The sequence below is a fragment of the Haliotis rubra genome, unplaced genomic scaffold (genome assembly GCF_003918875.1).
Source record: "Haliotis rubra isolate DU_JTF1 unplaced genomic scaffold, ASM391887v1 Scf15, whole genome shotgun sequence".
In the NCBI taxonomy this organism is placed as follows: domain Eukaryota; kingdom Metazoa; phylum Mollusca; class Gastropoda; order Lepetellida; family Haliotidae; genus Haliotis; species Haliotis rubra.
In genome coordinates, this window is record NW_025765447.1 from 706,164 (window position 1) to 725,242 (window position 19,079).

Consider the following 19,079-nt stretch of genomic DNA (forward strand, 5'->3'; position numbering starts at 1 on the left):
GCGTTGAAACCAACTCTCTCTCTCACAAAGTTGTACCAGGGATACTCTACAACATTATATAGTCTCCCTGGTTGTACACAGTTGAAAGGTGGACACTTATCATCACAGACATAGCCAAATATTAATCACACTTGTTAAATTATGTGGGTTTTTTAATATGTCATATTGGACCAAGGGTGTTTCATCTGATAATTGATAAGCACGGATGTTACTCAGCATGTAAGTTTGTTGTGGGAATAAATTGTGCTGTGATAAAACAAAACAAAACAAACTTCTAAAATGTCACTTAAAGAGGTTTCACGGAAGGGTTAAAAGAATCTTATTTTTATAACATTACCATTTATTACATTACTCGCTTACTAATTCAGAACACTATTTCTGTCTTGCATCTGTAAGACTGCATTACGTGACTTAATGTCTGGGAATGGACTCGTATTTTCTGTATATGAATCTCTCCTTTAAGAATGTGTTTGGAATCCAGTTGCTTACTATCGTGGCTTAGTTTTGCTCGGATTTCGCTTTCATTCTTAAAAAACTATTTTCCATGGTCTCAGATAACAAAGCCTTCGTAGCGATGAGACTACAGTGACCGGCAGTATTATGCATCATAAATATGTTGGGTTTTTAAAACTGAATGCATCCAATAATTAATTTAACGTGTTGACATGAATCACCGAAGTCGATGCCGAATTTTTTACACGTCCCCTCCGGCGACATCGCTGTTTGCACGATTTCCGACAAAATTTGAAATCATGCACCGTAGTATCACGAACAGAATAAAAATAAATGTTTGTTGCGCGGGTAACAGGTGATGTAAGAAATGAGAATTACTTCCCTTGGACATGTTTCCGGTGTAAACAAGCATGGCGCAGTCTGTCCAGCATGATCACTCGTCGTCGAGAATTATACATGTTGTGAAGGGAATTTGTTGTCAGTTATCCGCAAGCAAAGGTCTAGAATGGAACAAAATTAGCATATGCAAACGATCACGAGATCTGAAAGATGGAGAGTTTGTGATCCCCAAGGGAAGCACACCCAAAGCTATCGAAGAGGTGTGTCTTCTTGTGTGGAAACAGACATCAGGGGCAGTGTGACAGGCCTTTAATTATATTTCACATACAAGAACCGTTTGGTAATCTTATTTTTCCCGGACCACCAGAGAGTTCATATTAGCATACGCTGTCAAAATCTTATCAAACTACCCAAGACACTAGTACCCGCAGGGGCGTGGCGACCATTATTAAAAAAAGCCAGGGTTTACACATGATTTTGAAATTGAAAGTTGGGCAAGTCCTCAATACTATCTACATATAAAGTTTTGCAACCTATCGGGCTTACACGACAAAATTGGCATGCTACCCCACCTGATAAACACGTCGAAAATGAAAGATCCTCTATTATCGAAGTAGAATGATTATGAACGCCTACTGACATTTAGCATTTTCTCTACATATTTTCAGTTGAATGATGTTTAATCTTCATTTCTGTCTCAAACAATGTGGCATGTAATCGCAACTCGTTCAATGCGATCACAGCAATCAGTGTTCATATTTAAAAGTATGTTCTATGCTGTTGATAATTATTCTTTTCAAAATTTAAAATAACAATCATTAGTGATGTGTCCAAGAATCTAACCTGACATTAATTTTGTCAGAAAGACTGGATTTTTAAATCTAACGTATAATATAAACTCACATCGGCATCACTTACACATTTTCTAAGTCCACACTATTCACCATATTATGTTTGTTTTTGTACGCTTTGTTTTTTTCTTCCAGACACCCTCTGTTCTGCTGGAGTATCTTCAGTCTCAGTTGCCCTGTCTCTGCTCTGTGGATCTACCTGTTACTTGTGTGGACTCAGACAAATATAATCATGCAAGGTTACATGTTGATAGACCGAACGGTTTTTCAAATATCATCAGGCAGGTTGGAGAAAGGGGAGACAACTATGGCAACTGTCCACATAGATCTTCCCATCCCACGATGCTCAACCCATCAGACCTTCTGTGTATTAATGATGACGACTTCGTAGCCACACCAGCACATCTCCGATATCTCATAGTGCTCCAGCATGTCAAACACCTACTGTCTGCAAATGGGTAAGAAGCTTTAGAGAAACATATTGATATTATAACATTTCCATGATAAAATGCTCTTAGCTGTGTACCTGCAAAATCATGGCTGGGGATACCAGAAATTGGCGTTACACATTGTAAAAATGTGGGGAATCAAACCTGTATCTTTAAAGTGATGAATGATCATAGCCACATGGGTACCCCCTCCACTCCAATTGGTTACAGTAAATTACACTTCAAGTGGTTCTGGAATCTCTTTAACATTTTTAATCTAATTATTTAATATCATATTATACCTCTAAGAGTTAAGATCAGCGGACACTTTCATAACTGGTCATGCTACTTGAAACATAGGCAATCTTAAACCAGCCAATGATTCTACTTCATGTTGTCTACCAACTTGATTTTTTGTTTTGATTTAACTGAAAGATAATTAAGAAATACACTTCGCTCTACCACCATGTATAGTGTAATAAAACACACTTTTGCCCTGAACTATTATAGTTAAAAGCAGGACGCTTTAAGCGTCGAAAGTGCTTTAACTTTATAATAGTTCAGGGCTTAAAGTGTGTTTTATTACACTATACATGGTGGTAGGGCGAAGTGTATTTCTTTCTAAGATGCCAAATTTAATACTTTCTAAAGATAATTACGATTAATTTAAGGCAGAAAACAAACGACGGTGTCGGTGACCTAAATTAAGAATCCTCGCGACAGGGCTAACTGGCTGTTCTATTGATGTGTCTGCCCCCTACGTTAAGACTAACGTTACCAGAAAAAACAAATGATAACAGTTTGATGACGGTTTACGTTCGGATTAAATATCTTCTCTGAATTATTTTAATTACATCTGTCATTAACGTAAACCATATGGGGCAATATGAACGTTGCATTTCTACTAAAAGCGTAAGTTTAGATCAGTACATCCAGAGGAAGTTGAGTAGTCAAGCGACATTCCACAATTGCATTGTGGGAATGTAAACATTGCAAACGTTACCGTGTCGCTGAAAACTTGTGAGTCAAAATGACACATTTTAACCGTCGTAAAACATAAACGTAATGTTTCCACCAGTGATGTTAGCTGCGTGAAGCAACAGCAAACCAAGAAACTGGATGCAACGGTGTAGTTTACTGTAGGAGGCCGTACGAGGTGATGACAACTGACATGCATCGTGACGTCGCTTACATTGTGACGTAATGTAAAATGGTTCAATTACGAGGGGGCACACTAGAATGGCGCAGTGACGGGATAACGTCATTCAATTGTTACGTCATCAAAAAACTATACCTTTATTGTCTGATAATGTTTGTTTTTTTCGATTGTTCTAACCGCTAGGCATCTTAGAATGACAAATGACATGTCACAGATGTCATTTGTGTGAAGATGCAGCTATATATGATATAGAGCTCAGAAATGATGGGTGTATGAAATATCCACATCGATGTTCGATAATGTGGCCCTAATGGTGTACTTTTGGAATGGTCTTTTAACTTGTTTTTATGAAACAGAAATCAGAAAGCTTTCTCACTTTGGTTACTCATTCAGTGATTTCATTTCTAGAAATGCCCCCAGGTGGTAATGAAGAGAGGTATTGTTCAGGAATAAACATTCTGATTTTAATGAGATCGAAGGGGATCAGTCAAATACCAGAAGTACTGGATTGCACTGGTCATAAACCAGTTGTACTAGATTCGACGAGTTAAAAACCAGTATTTACTTATATACTCTACCTAGAAACCTTGTCTTAATACATATGATATAGAACCCTTAGTATGGTTGTGTCCATTACTTCCATGTTCACAGGTATCTGAGTCACCAAGTTCCTGTTGCAAGGTCAACCAAACTGTGCGACATTTCAGCATCTCTTGGACTTGATTCCTGTCAGTCAGCAGCAGAAGTTTCAGAAGATGAGAACCGTTGCCATGACATTCTGTCCAAGCTGAGAGAGTCTCAGTACACTGAACAGCTGGTTTCATTGACTAAACAGAAAGGGGATAGTGAAGATGTTGATGCATCAAGTGACAGACAACATGCTGTAGTCATTAATTTGAGACATTTCATGGATGATAACAATATAGAAGCTGGAAAAACTGGGTACGATAAGAATCTGTCTCTTGTGGATGGTGAGTCTGTTACCACGGTTACATTTTACCATGTTAAACCATATTTGTCATAATAGCTCATCGTGTCTGATTATCAAAATGACATGTATGTTAACTTTCTTATATCATGGTAAATGGTACGTTGACTCTTTGTTTGAAGATTCGGGTTAGAATTGGTCTTCAGTAACCCATGCTTGTCATAAGAGGCGACTAATGGGATCGGATGGTCAGACTCGCTGACTTGGTTGACACATGTTATCGTATCCCAATTGCGTAGATTGATGCTCATGCTGTTGATCACTGGATTATCTGGTGCAGACTGATTATTTACCGACCGTTGCCATACAGCTGGAATATTGCAGAGTGCAGCGTTAAACAACAAACAAACCAAACAACATGTTTTCAAATGTTTTAGAATAATGGCAGACACCGAAGTGCCTGTAGAGAGTTATCTCCCTTTACTGTTGGTCAATAAGGATTCTTTCAGTGGAAATTTTGGGTCTGACCATGGCTGAGATTGACATTCTCTTTTGTTAGAATATTCTAAGGCAGATACTCCAGCAAAATCTGCTCTTGAGAAGTCTTTATTGAGCAGTACTTTTCCATACTTTGACCTAAAACCTGCTATATGGCAATGTATCAGAAGTATGTGACAGCAAAGATGGCACAAACATATAACTAATAAGCTTCATGCCATACAGCCCTTGATAGGACATCTAGACTAACAGCTAGTCTCTGAAATGAACATATTTTACAGAAAAACCTTTTAAATTTAAATATAATAAATTATGAAGGAGCCCAGAGACTTTATTCATTATCATGCCCTTTCTGAGGTTGAAGTTGTGATCTGAAGCTCTCACATTGTACTCATTCTCTTTTAATTGAAGGGCTTCGTGGTTAAAGCGTTTGCTCATCACGTCGAAGACCCAGGTTTGATTCCCCCACATGGGTATAATATGTGAAGCCCATTTCTGGTGTCCCCCAGCCGGGATATTGCTGGAATATCAATAGCAGCGCAAAACCATACTCACTCACTCACTTTTAACTGAAGGGAGATGATCCCCCTCAATGTATTCCTTGTCACAGTCCTATGACTGCCGTGCACTTTTATTGGGATTTTGCACTAATTTGTCATTATTATACTGTTCAAAATATTTTTCAATACAGTTTCTAACCCCATATTTTAACCTTTTTTGAAGGGAATTAAAAATATGATAAGAAGTAAATTTAAAGCTTTTAGTGTCAGGTTGACTGTGAAAATGGACGGAAGTTTTACTTTGTCATCACTTTTGTTATATGTTCTTCTCAATAGGAATTCTTTTTTTCTAGCTGTGACGCCGTGAAATAGTTGTGACATTGCTGATGTGGTGTTAAGTAATATTCACTCACTCACTCATTTTCTTGCCATGAATAGCTCCAATATTGCTGATGTTTCATAAGCAAAATTTACTCATTCATTCACACACTCACTCACTCAATCATTCAGCCTATGACTTTGTAAAATAATTCCCAGTGTAGTATTGATAGAGGTGTGACAATACAGAAATTTCATGATGCGATACGTATCGCGATAGCTTGAAACGATGCGATTTGATGCATATCACGAAATGCAGTCTTTAGTTATTTTCTTTAAAAAAGTATATTTTAATAGCGAGTACTAGTGTACATAACTGTCAGTTTCTGGTGAAAATTAACATTCTTATTAAGGTCAACGAAACATATCACGATACGAAAAAAAGTATCGATATATTTATCGTCAGATAAAGCATCATGATTATCGATACTACAATATATCATCACAGCTCTAAGTATTAATCAGCAAGTTTCGTAAAGCTGAGACTTACACATACTCTAAATAATAATGTCGAAATAAATGTTTAGACAAGAAAACATGATAACTCAGGAATATTTGGTTCAGATTGTTCACCACAGTTACATCTCATCACCGGCTTTCACTCTGGCTGATTCTGCTCACATGTTCTCCCAGATAATAGCAATCTGGGATAATCCTTTCACTTTGGTGACAGAATGTTCATTTGTTTTCTTAATGATCATTGAAATATTTCACTCTCATAATTTATACTGTCAATACAAACAGTTTTGTAGGAATGTTATACAGCTGTGTAATGTCAATGTGGATGTCACCATGATGAACTGTTTCCACCAGCAATGGAAAGACGTGTGATCAGTGTTGCCCTCACCTCCTCTGCAGGGGTGGTGGGGTAGCCTAGTGGTTAAAGTTTTCGCTCATCACACCAAAGACCCAGGTCAGTTCCCCACAATGTGTGAAGCCCATTTCTGGTGTCCCCACGGTGATATTGCTGGAATATTCGTAAAAGCAGCATAAAACTAATCTGACTCCTTCTCCTGCAGTGTGTCATGAAGATGGTCCCACCGACAACGTCCTACACATCTCAAGGCTACAGGAATTCGTATCACAAAAGGTAAAGGTGATGCCAGTTATACTCAAGGAGAGATGCAGATACAGATTCTACATTATTTTGACAGAGAACAGATTCTGAAGCTCATCCAATTTGGCGCTATTATAAGGTGTCGCAGTTAATCTCGCCGAGCTGCATTGCTTGGGCATTCCAAAAACCTATTCTAATTTGTTAAAATTCTGGGATGCCCCAATGTCACTCACTCACTCACTATGAGCTATCTTTGGTAAACTCCTCTTTGCTAATCAAATAGTCCATTCAGTTGCTGTAGTCATGGTTTCCAAAATTATTATAAAAGCATCTTTCAAACCCTGTATGTAACGGTGGAGTTAGGTTTATTGCTGCACTGAACATGATATAACAGCATCTCAGAATGATGTTGGAGGAAAGCCTATCTAAGAGGTAGGTGCTACCTCTTTTGATTAGCAGCAAGCACCTGACTGGTACTGACAGAATTAGGAGGGGAAATGGAATTCAAACTCACAAACATGGGTTTCTAGAACTGCAAATTGCATCACCTACAACAGCCCAGCCATACCAGCCATACATTATATCCCAAACCAGAGCCTTTGCTGTGATAATTAGACATAACTTCTAGAACTTTTGGGAAAGTAAGATTGGTTGATTGAGTGTCACTGTAATGTTGCTTATGATATCCGGACGTGATTATTTACAGGCTGTCGTAGTATTGCAGGATTATTGTCAAGTACCATGTACAATAAATCAAAACAAGAGTATTTCCAGTATCCCATGAATGACGCTGATGTTGTATTGCCGTAGATGGAGTCTGCTGTGCAGATGATACACCTGGTGACTGAGACTCGAGCCTTCACCCAGCAACAGACTGACCTATTGTGGAGGATTGCAGGGGTGGACGGGTTGGTGGGACAGACCCATTTTGTTCTGGGGTCAGTTACAGGAAGGTCTGGTCAGCCATGCAGTAAAACAGCTCAGGAATTTATTCAGTAAGTATAGGGTGGAGACAGCTTGGTAGGATAATATTCGCTCCCATGAAGTTTTGAAACATTAAAACCCTATTGTGCTGGGTAGTCTTTTTTGTTTTAAAAATGAATCTGTCTTGTCGGTTAGATATCTTATTCACCTCATGTCATTTTTGTTGTCAGTTTCATCACTTGAAAGAAAAATGAGTGTAAGAATTCTTCATGATAAATGTTCAATTTTTGACATTCCCAATGTACTGGGATCAGTCATCAGTTGTAAACAATGTACAAAAGAGATTTGGAATGTCTTCAAACCTGCGTGGGCTTCCAATTTTTCTTTGTGCCTGTCTCACATCAGAATATAATCCCTAATTCTCTGATATACCTTTTAAAGCAGAATAACAGTAAGAACTTGGAACATTTTTAGGTTGAGGCTGGACCAGATGAGAGAGGCGTCCATCATGAAATATGGAGATGAAGTTCAAGGTAAGGCCTGTTGACATAATCAGCTCATTTGATGTGGTTGAACTAAGATCTAAGTAGTTTGCACAGGATAGATTTACTACTTCTGCTTTGTAGAGGTTTGCCAACAATTAAAGTTGGTTGGTTGGGTGGTGTTGAATGCTGTAATCAGCAATATTCCAGCTATATGGCGGCACCTGTAAATGATCGAGTCTGGACCAGACAATCCAGTGATCAACATCACGAGCATACAAACGTGCGCATGATAAGAGTGACTGTTCTTTCAATAAGCAGTGGTGAGATGAAGGGTGTATTTGTAAAAATGCCTTTGATGTGTCCGTGGTATGTCCGTGATATGTCCTTCATATGTCCTTGACATGTCTGTTATATCAATATGTCTTTGTATGTCCTTAACATGTTCATGATATGCCCATTAGTCCTTACCATGTCCCTAACATGTCCGTATGTCCTTATAACATGTCCATATGTCCTTAAAGTCCTTAACAATGTCCATAACTCCCTAATGTGTCCACATGTCCTTAGCATGTTCCTAACATGTCCATTAATATGTCCCTAACATGTCCTCATGTCCTTAACATGTCCATATGTCCTAAATGTGGCCTTATGTCCCTAACATGTCCATGTGTCCTTAACATGTCCTTATGTCCATATGTCCCTAACATGTCCATGTGTCCTTAACATGTCCCTAACATGTCCTTATGTCCATATGTCCCTAACATGTCCTTAAGTCCCTAACATGTCCTTAAGTCCCTAACATGTCGCGGAAGGTCGCGGGTTTGATCCCTGACCGCGTCATACCAAAAGACGTTAATATATGGTACTTGTTGGTCCCTGCCTGGCGCTTGGCATTAATGGGTACAACAAGGACTGGTCGACTCGGAGTCAGTATAATGTGTCTGAGTGGGGTATTCATGCTTAACTGTGGCATGGTATCTCAGTGGGCTAGCACTATAAAACCAGCTTCAGTCTGGGCTAGTACAATCAGCTGCACATACACATACACACGCATGCACATCATCATATAAGCGAAATATTCTCAAGCACGACGTTAAACCCAATTTCACCTCACCTCACCCTATTATGTCCTTATGTCCATATGTACCTAACATGTCCATATATCCTTAATATGTCCATGTGTCCTTAACATGTCTATATGTCTTCCATATGTTCCTAACATGTCCATGTGTCCTTAACATGTCCATATGTCTTCCATATGTTCCTAACATGTCCATGTGTCCTTAACATGTCCATATGTCCTTAATATGTCCATGTGTCCTTAACATGTCCATATGTCTTCCATATGTTCCTAACATGTCCATATGTCCTTAACATGTCCATATGTCCTTAATATGTCCATGTGTCCTTAACATGTCCATATGTCTTCCATATGTTCCTAACATGTCCATGTGTCCTTAACATGTCCATATGTCTTCCATATGTTCCTAACATGTCCATGTGTCCTTAACATGTCCATATGTCTTCCATATGTTCCTAACATGTCCATGTGTCCTTAACATGTCTATATGTCTTCCATATGTTCCTAACATGTCCACATGTCCTGAACCACAGGCAAATTGTAGCGCAAATAGGGTTGCGCAACAAAGAGAAAATGACCAGTCTTCCTATATGTGAGCGAAGCATGTCAATATCTCCTTAACATGTCCATGTACATGTTATGACCATATGTCCTTAACTTATCCATATGTCCTTCATATGTCCATGTCCTTAACATGTCCATGTTATGTCCATATATCCATGACATGTCCATATGTCTTTGTATGTCCATGACATGTCCTTGATATGTACATGGTGTGACATTGATATGTCCTTGATCTCTGTGGACTGTGAGATATGAGCCATAAGGCACCACCTATGTTTTAGTATGACCATACCTTTTTGTGCAGGCGAGGGATGGGAGACAACTCTGTCAGGAATGTCTTCAGCCAGTATTGCTTTTGAGATGTTGACTACAGCCAGTAGAAACAGTGTAAGTAACTGGTGGTGTTTACTGCTCAATACTCAGTTTTGTCTTCCTTGTTTAACTATAAAGGCATTAATATCCCAATGATGTCTATCTTTCTTTATGGGAATTCAAGGGAAGAACAGTTTCCAAAGTGAGGATGAGGTTGTTAAACTATGATTTGACTGTGTGTCATGGTACCTAAGGCAGCCATCACACACAAACTAAGGTTTGACAACACATGTTGTTCAAATTTTAAAAGTTGTCAAACTCGCGTTTTCACACGTCAAACACATGTTGTTAAAATTTCGTGTCATTTGACCGATGCCATTTTGTAGGTCAAGTTGACCAGATAACCAAAACATCATGGCACAATTTCGTTGACTGCAATTGGTTGTTTCTGAACAACACGATTTTGACAACACTTAACACATCAAACTCAAGTTTGACATCACCGAAAGTGTGATGGAAAAGTTGGTGAGAATAGAGACCGATCCTATTTCTCGACAACAGTTTGATCAACTTCTTTATTGTACTACTGCGACATTTCGGTGTAGATGCATGTGATGGGGAATGAGTACAGCAGGATATATATAAGGCACATGAGGGCTAACAAAGACAATGGATGATAAAACAAGATGATTAACAATGAAAACAAGCATAAATATACTAGTACATGAAATAAGCCGAGGCAAGATAACAACTAGTCTGTCGTACAGACCCTGAAGCAAATATATCCAAGAAAGCCCACGCAAGTCTAGAAAATGTGGCAAGTCTAGATTTCCTCACCTATATGAAGAAAGTCTCAGGGCTCCTTTTCATTAGATTATATATTTTTTACTATGAACTTTTTTCAGTAAAATATGTTTATTTCAGAGACTAGTTGTTAGTCTAGATAACAACAAGATGAATAGGATACCAGTAGGAGTGGGAATAACTAATTAGCCGAAGGGATTAGTTAGAGAAGCCAGAGAGAGGGAGATAGGGTTAAGTAGTTTCGGATTAGGTGGTGGTAAGCAGATGGGATGAAATAGCCCTTTTTGGGCGGTATCTTTTTATGTGTAGTGCTTCAGTCAATTTCCTTGTAGTGTCATCATGTTGATTGTTTGCTAGTGTTTTGACAGTGTCCAAACTGATGCTATGCTGAGGAAATTTGATGATGTGTTCCGGAATGGCTGATTTGGTGTTTGAGTTGTTTGTGGATGTCTTGTTTTCTTTAATGCGAATGTTGAGTGGTCTAGATGTTTCCCCGATGTAGTTGCTGCCACCGTCGCAGCTGATGTTGTAGACCACACCCTTGGGGTGTTCTTGTGTTGCGTATGTTCTACAGTTAGCCCTAATGGTGGTTTTGAGTGGAGTGGCGGTGGTGAAGTAAGTGTCAATGCCTCTTGTTGCTGTCACAGTAGTACAATAAAGAAGTTGATCATCCATAAACACTTGTCATTCCTATCGGGTTTGAGGGTCTGAACATTCCACTCCTTAGCCACCAACACCAAAGTCAGAGTTGTTAAACTGTTGTCGACAAATAGGATCGGTCTCTATTCTCACCATCCAGTTGATCATCCGTAAACACTTGTCATTCCTATTGCTTACAACTTCTAGAATGCCTCACAAACAGTTCTCAAACCCGAGTTTGACTATATATGTTGTCAAACTTTAGCTTGCCATGTGAAGGCTGCCTAATTCACAGAACACGAGTGATAATATCAGTCATTGTTTGCACATTTGCTTATCCATCTGTATGTCAAGCTTTTTAAAATATCACCATTTGATGTATAAATCTATATGTAACATTGTTTAAAGGTCACATGCAACCAAAAAATCAAACATAATTAAAACACAATTATCACTTATTCATGACATATAATATACATTGCTGGTTATGAAAAAACATATAAACAAAATTATATACTTGGGTTTACTTCCCAAGAAACGAAGCAGCCGGGATACCGAACCCAGTCAGAGCGGGTGGGTGTGCACTCAAGTGTAACGGCTGGTTCATTTGCGGACGCCCTCATGACTCATTGTGTGTGTATATATAGAGATGCTGGGTTTTGTAAATACATGCTCATTTTTTGTGTATAACATTTTGCAATCAACAGACATCACAACATGTCATGTGTACAAGTATCACACCTGCCTGTCTGTGTAATTACATAATGTGACAGAGACTGAACTCGGGCCATAAATCAATGCATTTTGTTTATGGTGTATAGCCTGATTGGTGTTAAGTTCAAATTGCATGTGGTCAGTGATCGCAGAACTTTGTGTATTGAATATGGTCATTAGCAGACAGGCAGGCAGACACATAGGTGTCAATAAAACAGACATTGAGTTTTGTCTGTGACAACGACATATCTATATCACAGTTAGAAATTCTGTCAATGCTAAATAATGACATTGCTTTTAAGTATCGAACTGAGAAAGTGACTCGGTAAGAAGAACGTGTGGTGAAATAGACAAATGAAATTATATAAACAGTTAATGTACTGTCATGACATATAAAAAGCTCGTGCCTGTGAAATATCAACAAAACATTAGAAAAATAGCTCACACCAAAGCCTTCACCGAGTATTCACCGGACAACCCGCTTCCAAGCTGCGCCAACCTATTTCACTGCGCACATGCTATGAGCGCAGCCCAGCTGTTGAAACCACTTGTTTTCCCCCAAGCGCTGGGGGAAAATTAGGGAATCGTTTGAACTCCGATTTCGTGCGGGTTTTTTCATCACGTTATTTTTCAACTTTATAAGTTGAATTTGCATTTTTGATGATTTGTTTCGGTAAGTCCATACCGAAAAGGTATCAGAATCTGCAAAGTTGTGTTTTACGTTGCATGTGACCTTTAAGAATACTGAAATTGAATATGCAGTGACTTCATTAGTTACTAGGAATTTTAGGTTTTAGTATTTGTATATTTACAGTTTTAACTGTTTATGTTTTAGTTAAACTTGTCTACAGATCTGCAACAGAGTCTCACATTCCTATTGGTGTATTGTTTGTACAGGTGAAGCTGGACCTGTCTGATGAGGACCGTATGGGTGCAGAGAACAGAGCGGGGGCATTTGTCATGTACAACTGTGCCAGACTCTCTACCCTCTTTACTCATTTTGAGGATGCTGTGAAGAAAGGTTCAGATGTTGTGGTGGTGGTGGAATTGGGTTTAACGTCGTGCTTGAGAATATTTCGCTCATATGACGATGTGCATGCGTGTGTATGTGTATGTGCGGCTGCTTGTACTAGCCCAGACTTCAGCTGGTTTTATAGTGCTAGCCCACTGTGATACCATGCCGCAGTGAAGCAAGAATACCCCACTCAGACACATACTGACTCCGAACAGACCAGTTCTTGTTGTACCCATAAATCCCGAGCGCCAGGCAGGGACCAACAAGTACCATATTTTAACGTCTTTTGGTATGACGCAGTCGGGGATCGAACCCGTGACCTTCCGCACTCCGGGCGGACGCTCTAACCACTACACCACGGAGGCGGTTCAGATGTTGTGAAACAGAGTAGTCTTAAATAAAGCTTATCTTGTATAGTATTCTCTAAATCTTAGCTTAGGTCTTCTGCATGTTTTAGTTGGTTTAAGAGACCAACAAACAAAAAGAGAGTAAAATTACAAAGGACTGTTTTATCCTGGTTAGGTTTATTCGAAATTAGGTTTAATTATACAATTGATCCTAATTTTGTTCCGGTTTTTGCTCAGTACTATCAGTGTATGAAATAAAGCCCGTCCGACCGCCCCAGACGGTCTAGATTTCTGACGGACGGTCTAAATTTACAGCTAGCCAGCCCGATGGTCTGGTAAAAAATTTAGATGTTCAGTACATCTGAGTAAATTCACCATATTTGGTCTGGTTAAATCCATTTTGGGCTGGTAACATTTTGAAGTTACCAGCCCTGATGTCTGGCTGGAATTTTGGCTATTTCATACACAGGCGTTATATCCACATGCTCATGGATTTTACCAAAGTGGTAAATGGCAGAGACCTGCATCATTTTGGAATCCCAGCATCTCAAGCTTTTTTCTGTTTTGGAGTTGGAAGGTCTGTATATATGTATCAGTGTGTGAACACAGATGGTAAAGGGTAAATGACTATTCTTTCACTCACAATGCTGTATATCATTTCACTTGTCCTGTTTTTCTTATAAAGAAAATCCTATGTCACTAGGAATCTACCCTCCTCTCCCGTCCATTGAAGATGTCACGTTTGAGCATCTAAAACAAGAGGTGAGTTAAATCAAACAGTGTCCTCGGATGTCAGGCACTCTAGAGCCATCAACTAACCACACTTTCATATCACTGACAGAAAAAAGTAACTGTGCATAACATGAAATTGCATAAAATATAAGTTATTTGAAAAGTGATAAAAATAACTCGAAATAAACTTTTTCGTAACAGTGCTCTGTACATGACCTTGTATTCTTCAGGAGGAATGGGAGTTGTTGTTTAACTACATCTACCCGTACCCAGACGTCGTAGAACAGTGCGTAGAGAAACTGGCGCCCTCTACTGGAGACATACAGGCTCGCATACACACACACAAGGTACTTTATGGCACAAGGCCTCTTTGTACAGCAACCTAAGGCAATATAGAATAAGATGTGTGTGCTACATGACTACAAGCTGAACAACCACCTTTGTCTGATGAGATGAAATAAAAATATTCCATACACCTTAAAGACTACCAAGGTTTGGCTGAAAACCAGATTTGGGTTAGGATTTGGGCAGGGATATTGAAATGGCCTCCTCCTGTCAACCTGCTTGTAATGCTTCACTTCCAGAATGTAACCTAATATGCAGGGCTCCAGATAAGGGCCGTATCGGCGTATGTACGGATAAAACATATGCACGATACAGTAGGAAATAATTTGGAAAACGTAGCAGATACGCACAACGACAATGGTCCTAGAATCATTTACAGACGTATGTATCTGAAAAAGTATTGTTTTATTGTTTATTGACCTGTTTACACAAGAGTAGCGATGTTGTGGTGCATATATGACACGAAACACAGGATTTCTGATATGCCATTAAATTCCATTCAGTACTCTTAAGATTTTCCAGTATTGAAAAAATAAGGAGTACGTACTCTGATGTTGAAAAATTATCTGGAGCCCTGAATATGGCTATTCATGTTGTATGCACATCAGGAAAGTGCTGATGTCATCATTTCTACACAAAACTTTGCAAATTTACAAGGGTAATATTTTACAGAATGTCAGTACATTCACAATATGTCAGCAGAAAGACTTTCGTGGAAATATGTGCGTTTTTGACATTTCATTCAATCAGTGAATGTTTTGTCCATTGTATTAGTTAGGAGTGTAATTCTAAGACAGTAATATTTTTTTCTGATTTTTATATCATGCTCAGTCACATGGCTTCAATCAACAGGATGTCAGTAGAGATCTAAACCTGACTTGATGAATCTTGGAGGAGATATCTTTACTCACAAAAATTATTTTGGATTGGTACAGATCAGCAACTTCCTTATCAGCTTCAGTCGGTGCTTGAGCTCCTATTACAGCAGAGTGCACATCCTAGGGGTGAGTTGACATCACAAGTTAAACCACTAGGGAAAGTTATGTCCATTGTTCTTGGAAGTGTTTTATTAGCATAACTGAATAACTGCCCTAGGGCAATTATTTCTATTTAAAAACAATAAAATTGTACTTCTTTTGATAATCTTTATCATCCCTAATACATTACACGCGTATTAAATAAGTATGCCCTCGTGGTGTAAGCCGTTTAATCACCCTCACTACAGTAGTTATTTAAATAAGCTGTGCTTGGGCTAAAGGGTGATTAACCTATACAAACCAAGTACCTGCTACAGAACCACCATCGGAAATGAATTGTCCATGACAACATTGTCAAAATATTCCTTGATCTTTCCCAGAACCTCCTTCATGACTTCCCAATATCCTACATCAGCACTTTTCTACATCCTTCCCCTACAGTCTCCATTGGAAATCCAGTGTCATGACAACATTGTCAAAATATTCCTTGATCTTTCCCAGAACATCCTTTATGACTTCCCAATATCCTACGTCAGCACTTTTCTACATCCTTCCCCTACAATCTCCATTGGAAATCCAGTGTCATGAGAACATTGTCAAAATATTCCGTGATCTGTCCCAGAACCTCCTTTATAACTTCCCAATACCCTACATCAGCACTTTTCTACATCCTTCCCCTACAATCTCCATTGGAAATCCAGTGTGACTGGTAACCTTCTCGCGCCTTACAGGCAACTTGGGTGAACCAGGGTAATAATCTCTGCGCTTTGCAGGGACCGTTCATAATTTATGACTAGGGTGGGTAATGATGATTTTTATGGAGAAGCATCTACAATGTGACTGACCCCGTCTAAAGTGTATGTACAAAGTAAGTGACACCCCCACCCACACACCAACCCCACCCACCCACCCTGCATGTCATGTACAAATACATAGAACCCCCTTCCCATAATTTCCCAGTTTTTAGCATGTATTTCAATATTCTTATGTACAAAATTGATGACCCCCAACTCCCCAGAACAAAATGGGTGAACCCCTTAAAATCATCATTTCTTCTTTCTCTCTCCCCCCATAAATTATGAACGCACCCTTAACACCACTGATCATCAATGAAGCAGATATTTGGCACTCTTTTAAAGTATAATATTTTGTATAGATACCTTTCCCATTTTTCATTTGCTGAGATCATTTTCTGAATGAAGGTGGGTAAGGAACAAAACCCAACCCTGAAAAGACATTTTATTCATTTTAATGTGGACAAAGTTGGCTCTCTGTCGGCCTCTCCAAACCCTCCACTGAGGTGTTGTCAAATCTTTATCCAGTTGTTTTGTGTCAGAGTGAAAGATCTGATATCGATGAGATTGAGCAGCAAGTTCACTCACTACTCAAACAGTCATAGTGAGGTGTGTGGTCCAGCCACTATGCTTGATGTTGGTGTTGACCACCTTTCTGATTGTGTTCCCAGGATGGCAGGCCACACCTTCTGCCTCTGATGTACGCACGGCTTCACCTGATAAGGGCTGCTCACCAAGTGATCAAGAACGGTCTTAACCTGATGGGAATACAGCCTTTCTCACAGCTATAACAACATTGGATAATATTTATTCATATGTCAGTTGTAAGTTCAATATCACACACTGGGACTCCCCCCGAGAGAACTGGCGAGCAACCCATGCTTGTTTGAAGAGACGACAAGCGGGATTGGTGGTCAGACGTGCTGGTATTTACAGACTGAAGTCGTTCAGCTGGAATAATACTGATTGTGGTTTTAAACCCAACAATATGTTCTGTTATCAGTGTATGAAATAAGCCCAAAACCCAGCCAGACATCAGGGCTGGTAACTTCAAAATGTTACCAGCCCAAAATGGATTAAATCAGACCAAATATGGTGAATATACTCAGATATATGGAACATCTACAATTTTTACCAGACAATCGGGCTGGCTAGACCGTCTCGGACCTTATTTCATATACTGCTGTTAACATTGCAGAGTTGACATCTACGGGTCTGATATTACTTAATTGTACTGGATATAGAATGCATGGTGTATAATTCAGAATATTGAACTGCCAGGCTTAAGACACCATATGCCCATGGTTTATAGTGGCATAGAGGGAGAAGGTTATTTGATGTAGATATATTTAATACAGGTTTCATGGAAGTGTTTTGGACTTTCAGTTTGTGTTACAGAGACTGTTTTCAGCCAAGTAATGTTTTGATAACATTTTGATAACATTTTCAGTGTATACTTTGTTTTGCCTGGCAGTTTAGGTTACTTTGTGGTGCCATCAAAACTTGTTCTATCCAGAGTCGTGGCAATTACTTTTGTCAGATATTAAAACATATTAAACATTGATAAATGTCTTACTTATTTAATTGATTACTAAAACTGTATATATCAACCATTTGGAAGGAAATTGTGGGATGTCTGAAGTCAGGTACACCAGAAAGCGACCTTGGCACTCAGCTGGAAGGGTGTTACTGACTGGTTTAAAGTTTCTAGCTGTCCAAGGAAATGGTTGGTTCTTGGTGCCACATCATTCTGAGGGTTGGAATGGAAGTGGAAGAGTGACAAGTCTGATATTAAGACAGAGATGCAGATGGAAATTTATACCTTTAAGGGTACAGCTCGGATACAAATACTGTAAACATTTATGGCTAAATACTTAAGCGAACTGATAGACATAACGAACCAGCTTGTGTACTAATCAAGAGTTGAGTCTCGCTTAAAGCACTCACTATATGTTACGTATATACATATGGTTACATCCAAGATGAATTTCTCCACAAACTTTGCAGAATCAACTGCAAACCTTATGCATATGAATTGCACGAGGATCATGCATCAAATTGCTGAAAAGCATGTGCAAATATCGTGCATAAGAACAGCTGCGTTTTGGTGTAAAGTTTTATTAAGAATTCACCAATTTTCAGTGAGTTTCATCATTTATTGAACTCATGACAATAATCTTTTCACTGTTACAAATTTGTTTTACAATACATCAGTTCATGTGTTCATGTGTAACAGTACATTTAAACAGTATGGAATATTTCCCAAATCTAGCTTAGAACAGTTGACTGAGGTAGGTGGCTACATTTACACTAGTGAGTCTAAACTTTCGATGGGTAGTATATTTTTTGTCCTGACCACTTGCTGTATCCTGTCTGTAAAAAACTTTTCATCAAACTAAATTTAGTGGTCCCTTTGAGTTATAACTGCAGATTACTGTGTTATATTATACCAACTGTCTGTGGTGTAGCAGATAGAGCATCTGACCAGACCTGGGTTTGATTCCCCACATGGGCACAATGTGTGGCGATGAGATAGCCTGGTCGTGTGAAGCCCATTTCTGGTGTCCCATGATATTGCTGGAATATAATTGCTAAACGTGGCACACATGTCCAAGTGGCATACATGGTGTTAATCACTGGATTGTGTGGTTCAGACTCGATTATTTACAGACCCTCGCCATATATAAAATATAGGCAAACAACCACACATACACGCACGCACGCACACACACACACACACACACACACACACACA

General features: G+C 39.1%; 1 protein-coding gene across 2 annotated transcripts; it reads left to right on the forward strand.

Annotated features, from left to right (window-relative positions):
- The first annotated feature begins 857 nt into the window (after window positions 1-857).
- Window positions 858-17,886, forward strand: LOC124270138 (DALR anticodon-binding domain-containing protein 3-like). Of its 2 annotated transcripts, none has more exons than XM_046705160.1 (12): window positions 858-1,052; window positions 1,779-2,101; window positions 3,882-4,201; window positions 6,554-6,624; window positions 7,402-7,586; window positions 7,990-8,048; window positions 9,950-10,032; window positions 13,012-13,135; window positions 14,162-14,238; window positions 14,439-14,555; window positions 15,489-15,557; window positions 16,996-17,886. In XM_046705160.1, exons 1-12 carry the CDS (start codon window positions 864-866, stop codon window positions 17,113-17,115), a joined length of 1,737 nt encoding a protein of 578 aa, XP_046561116.1. In that variant the 5' UTR covers window positions 858-863; the 3' UTR covers window positions 17,116-17,886. The 2 variants fall into 2 exon arrangements, with proteins under 2 accessions (XP_046561116.1, XP_046561117.1); XM_046705161.1 differs by having other exon boundaries at window positions 14,180-14,238.
- The last annotated feature ends 1,193 nt before the right edge of the window (window positions 17,887-19,079 follow it).

Bases quoted from the DNA above. Each gene is read 5' to 3' on its own strand.
- LOC124270138 (XM_046705160.1), top strand. From the start codon at position 864: ATGGCGCAGTCTGTCCAGCATGATCACTCGTCGTCGAGAATTATACAT. The intron at 8,049-9,949 runs GTAAGGCCTGTT...CTTTTTGTGCAG, and splicing joins ATATGGAGATGAAGTTCAAG to GCGAGGGATGGGAGACAACT. The intron at 14,556-15,488 runs GTACTTTATGGC...GGATTGGTACAG, and splicing joins CTCGCATACACACACACAAG to ATCAGCAACTTCCTTATCAG.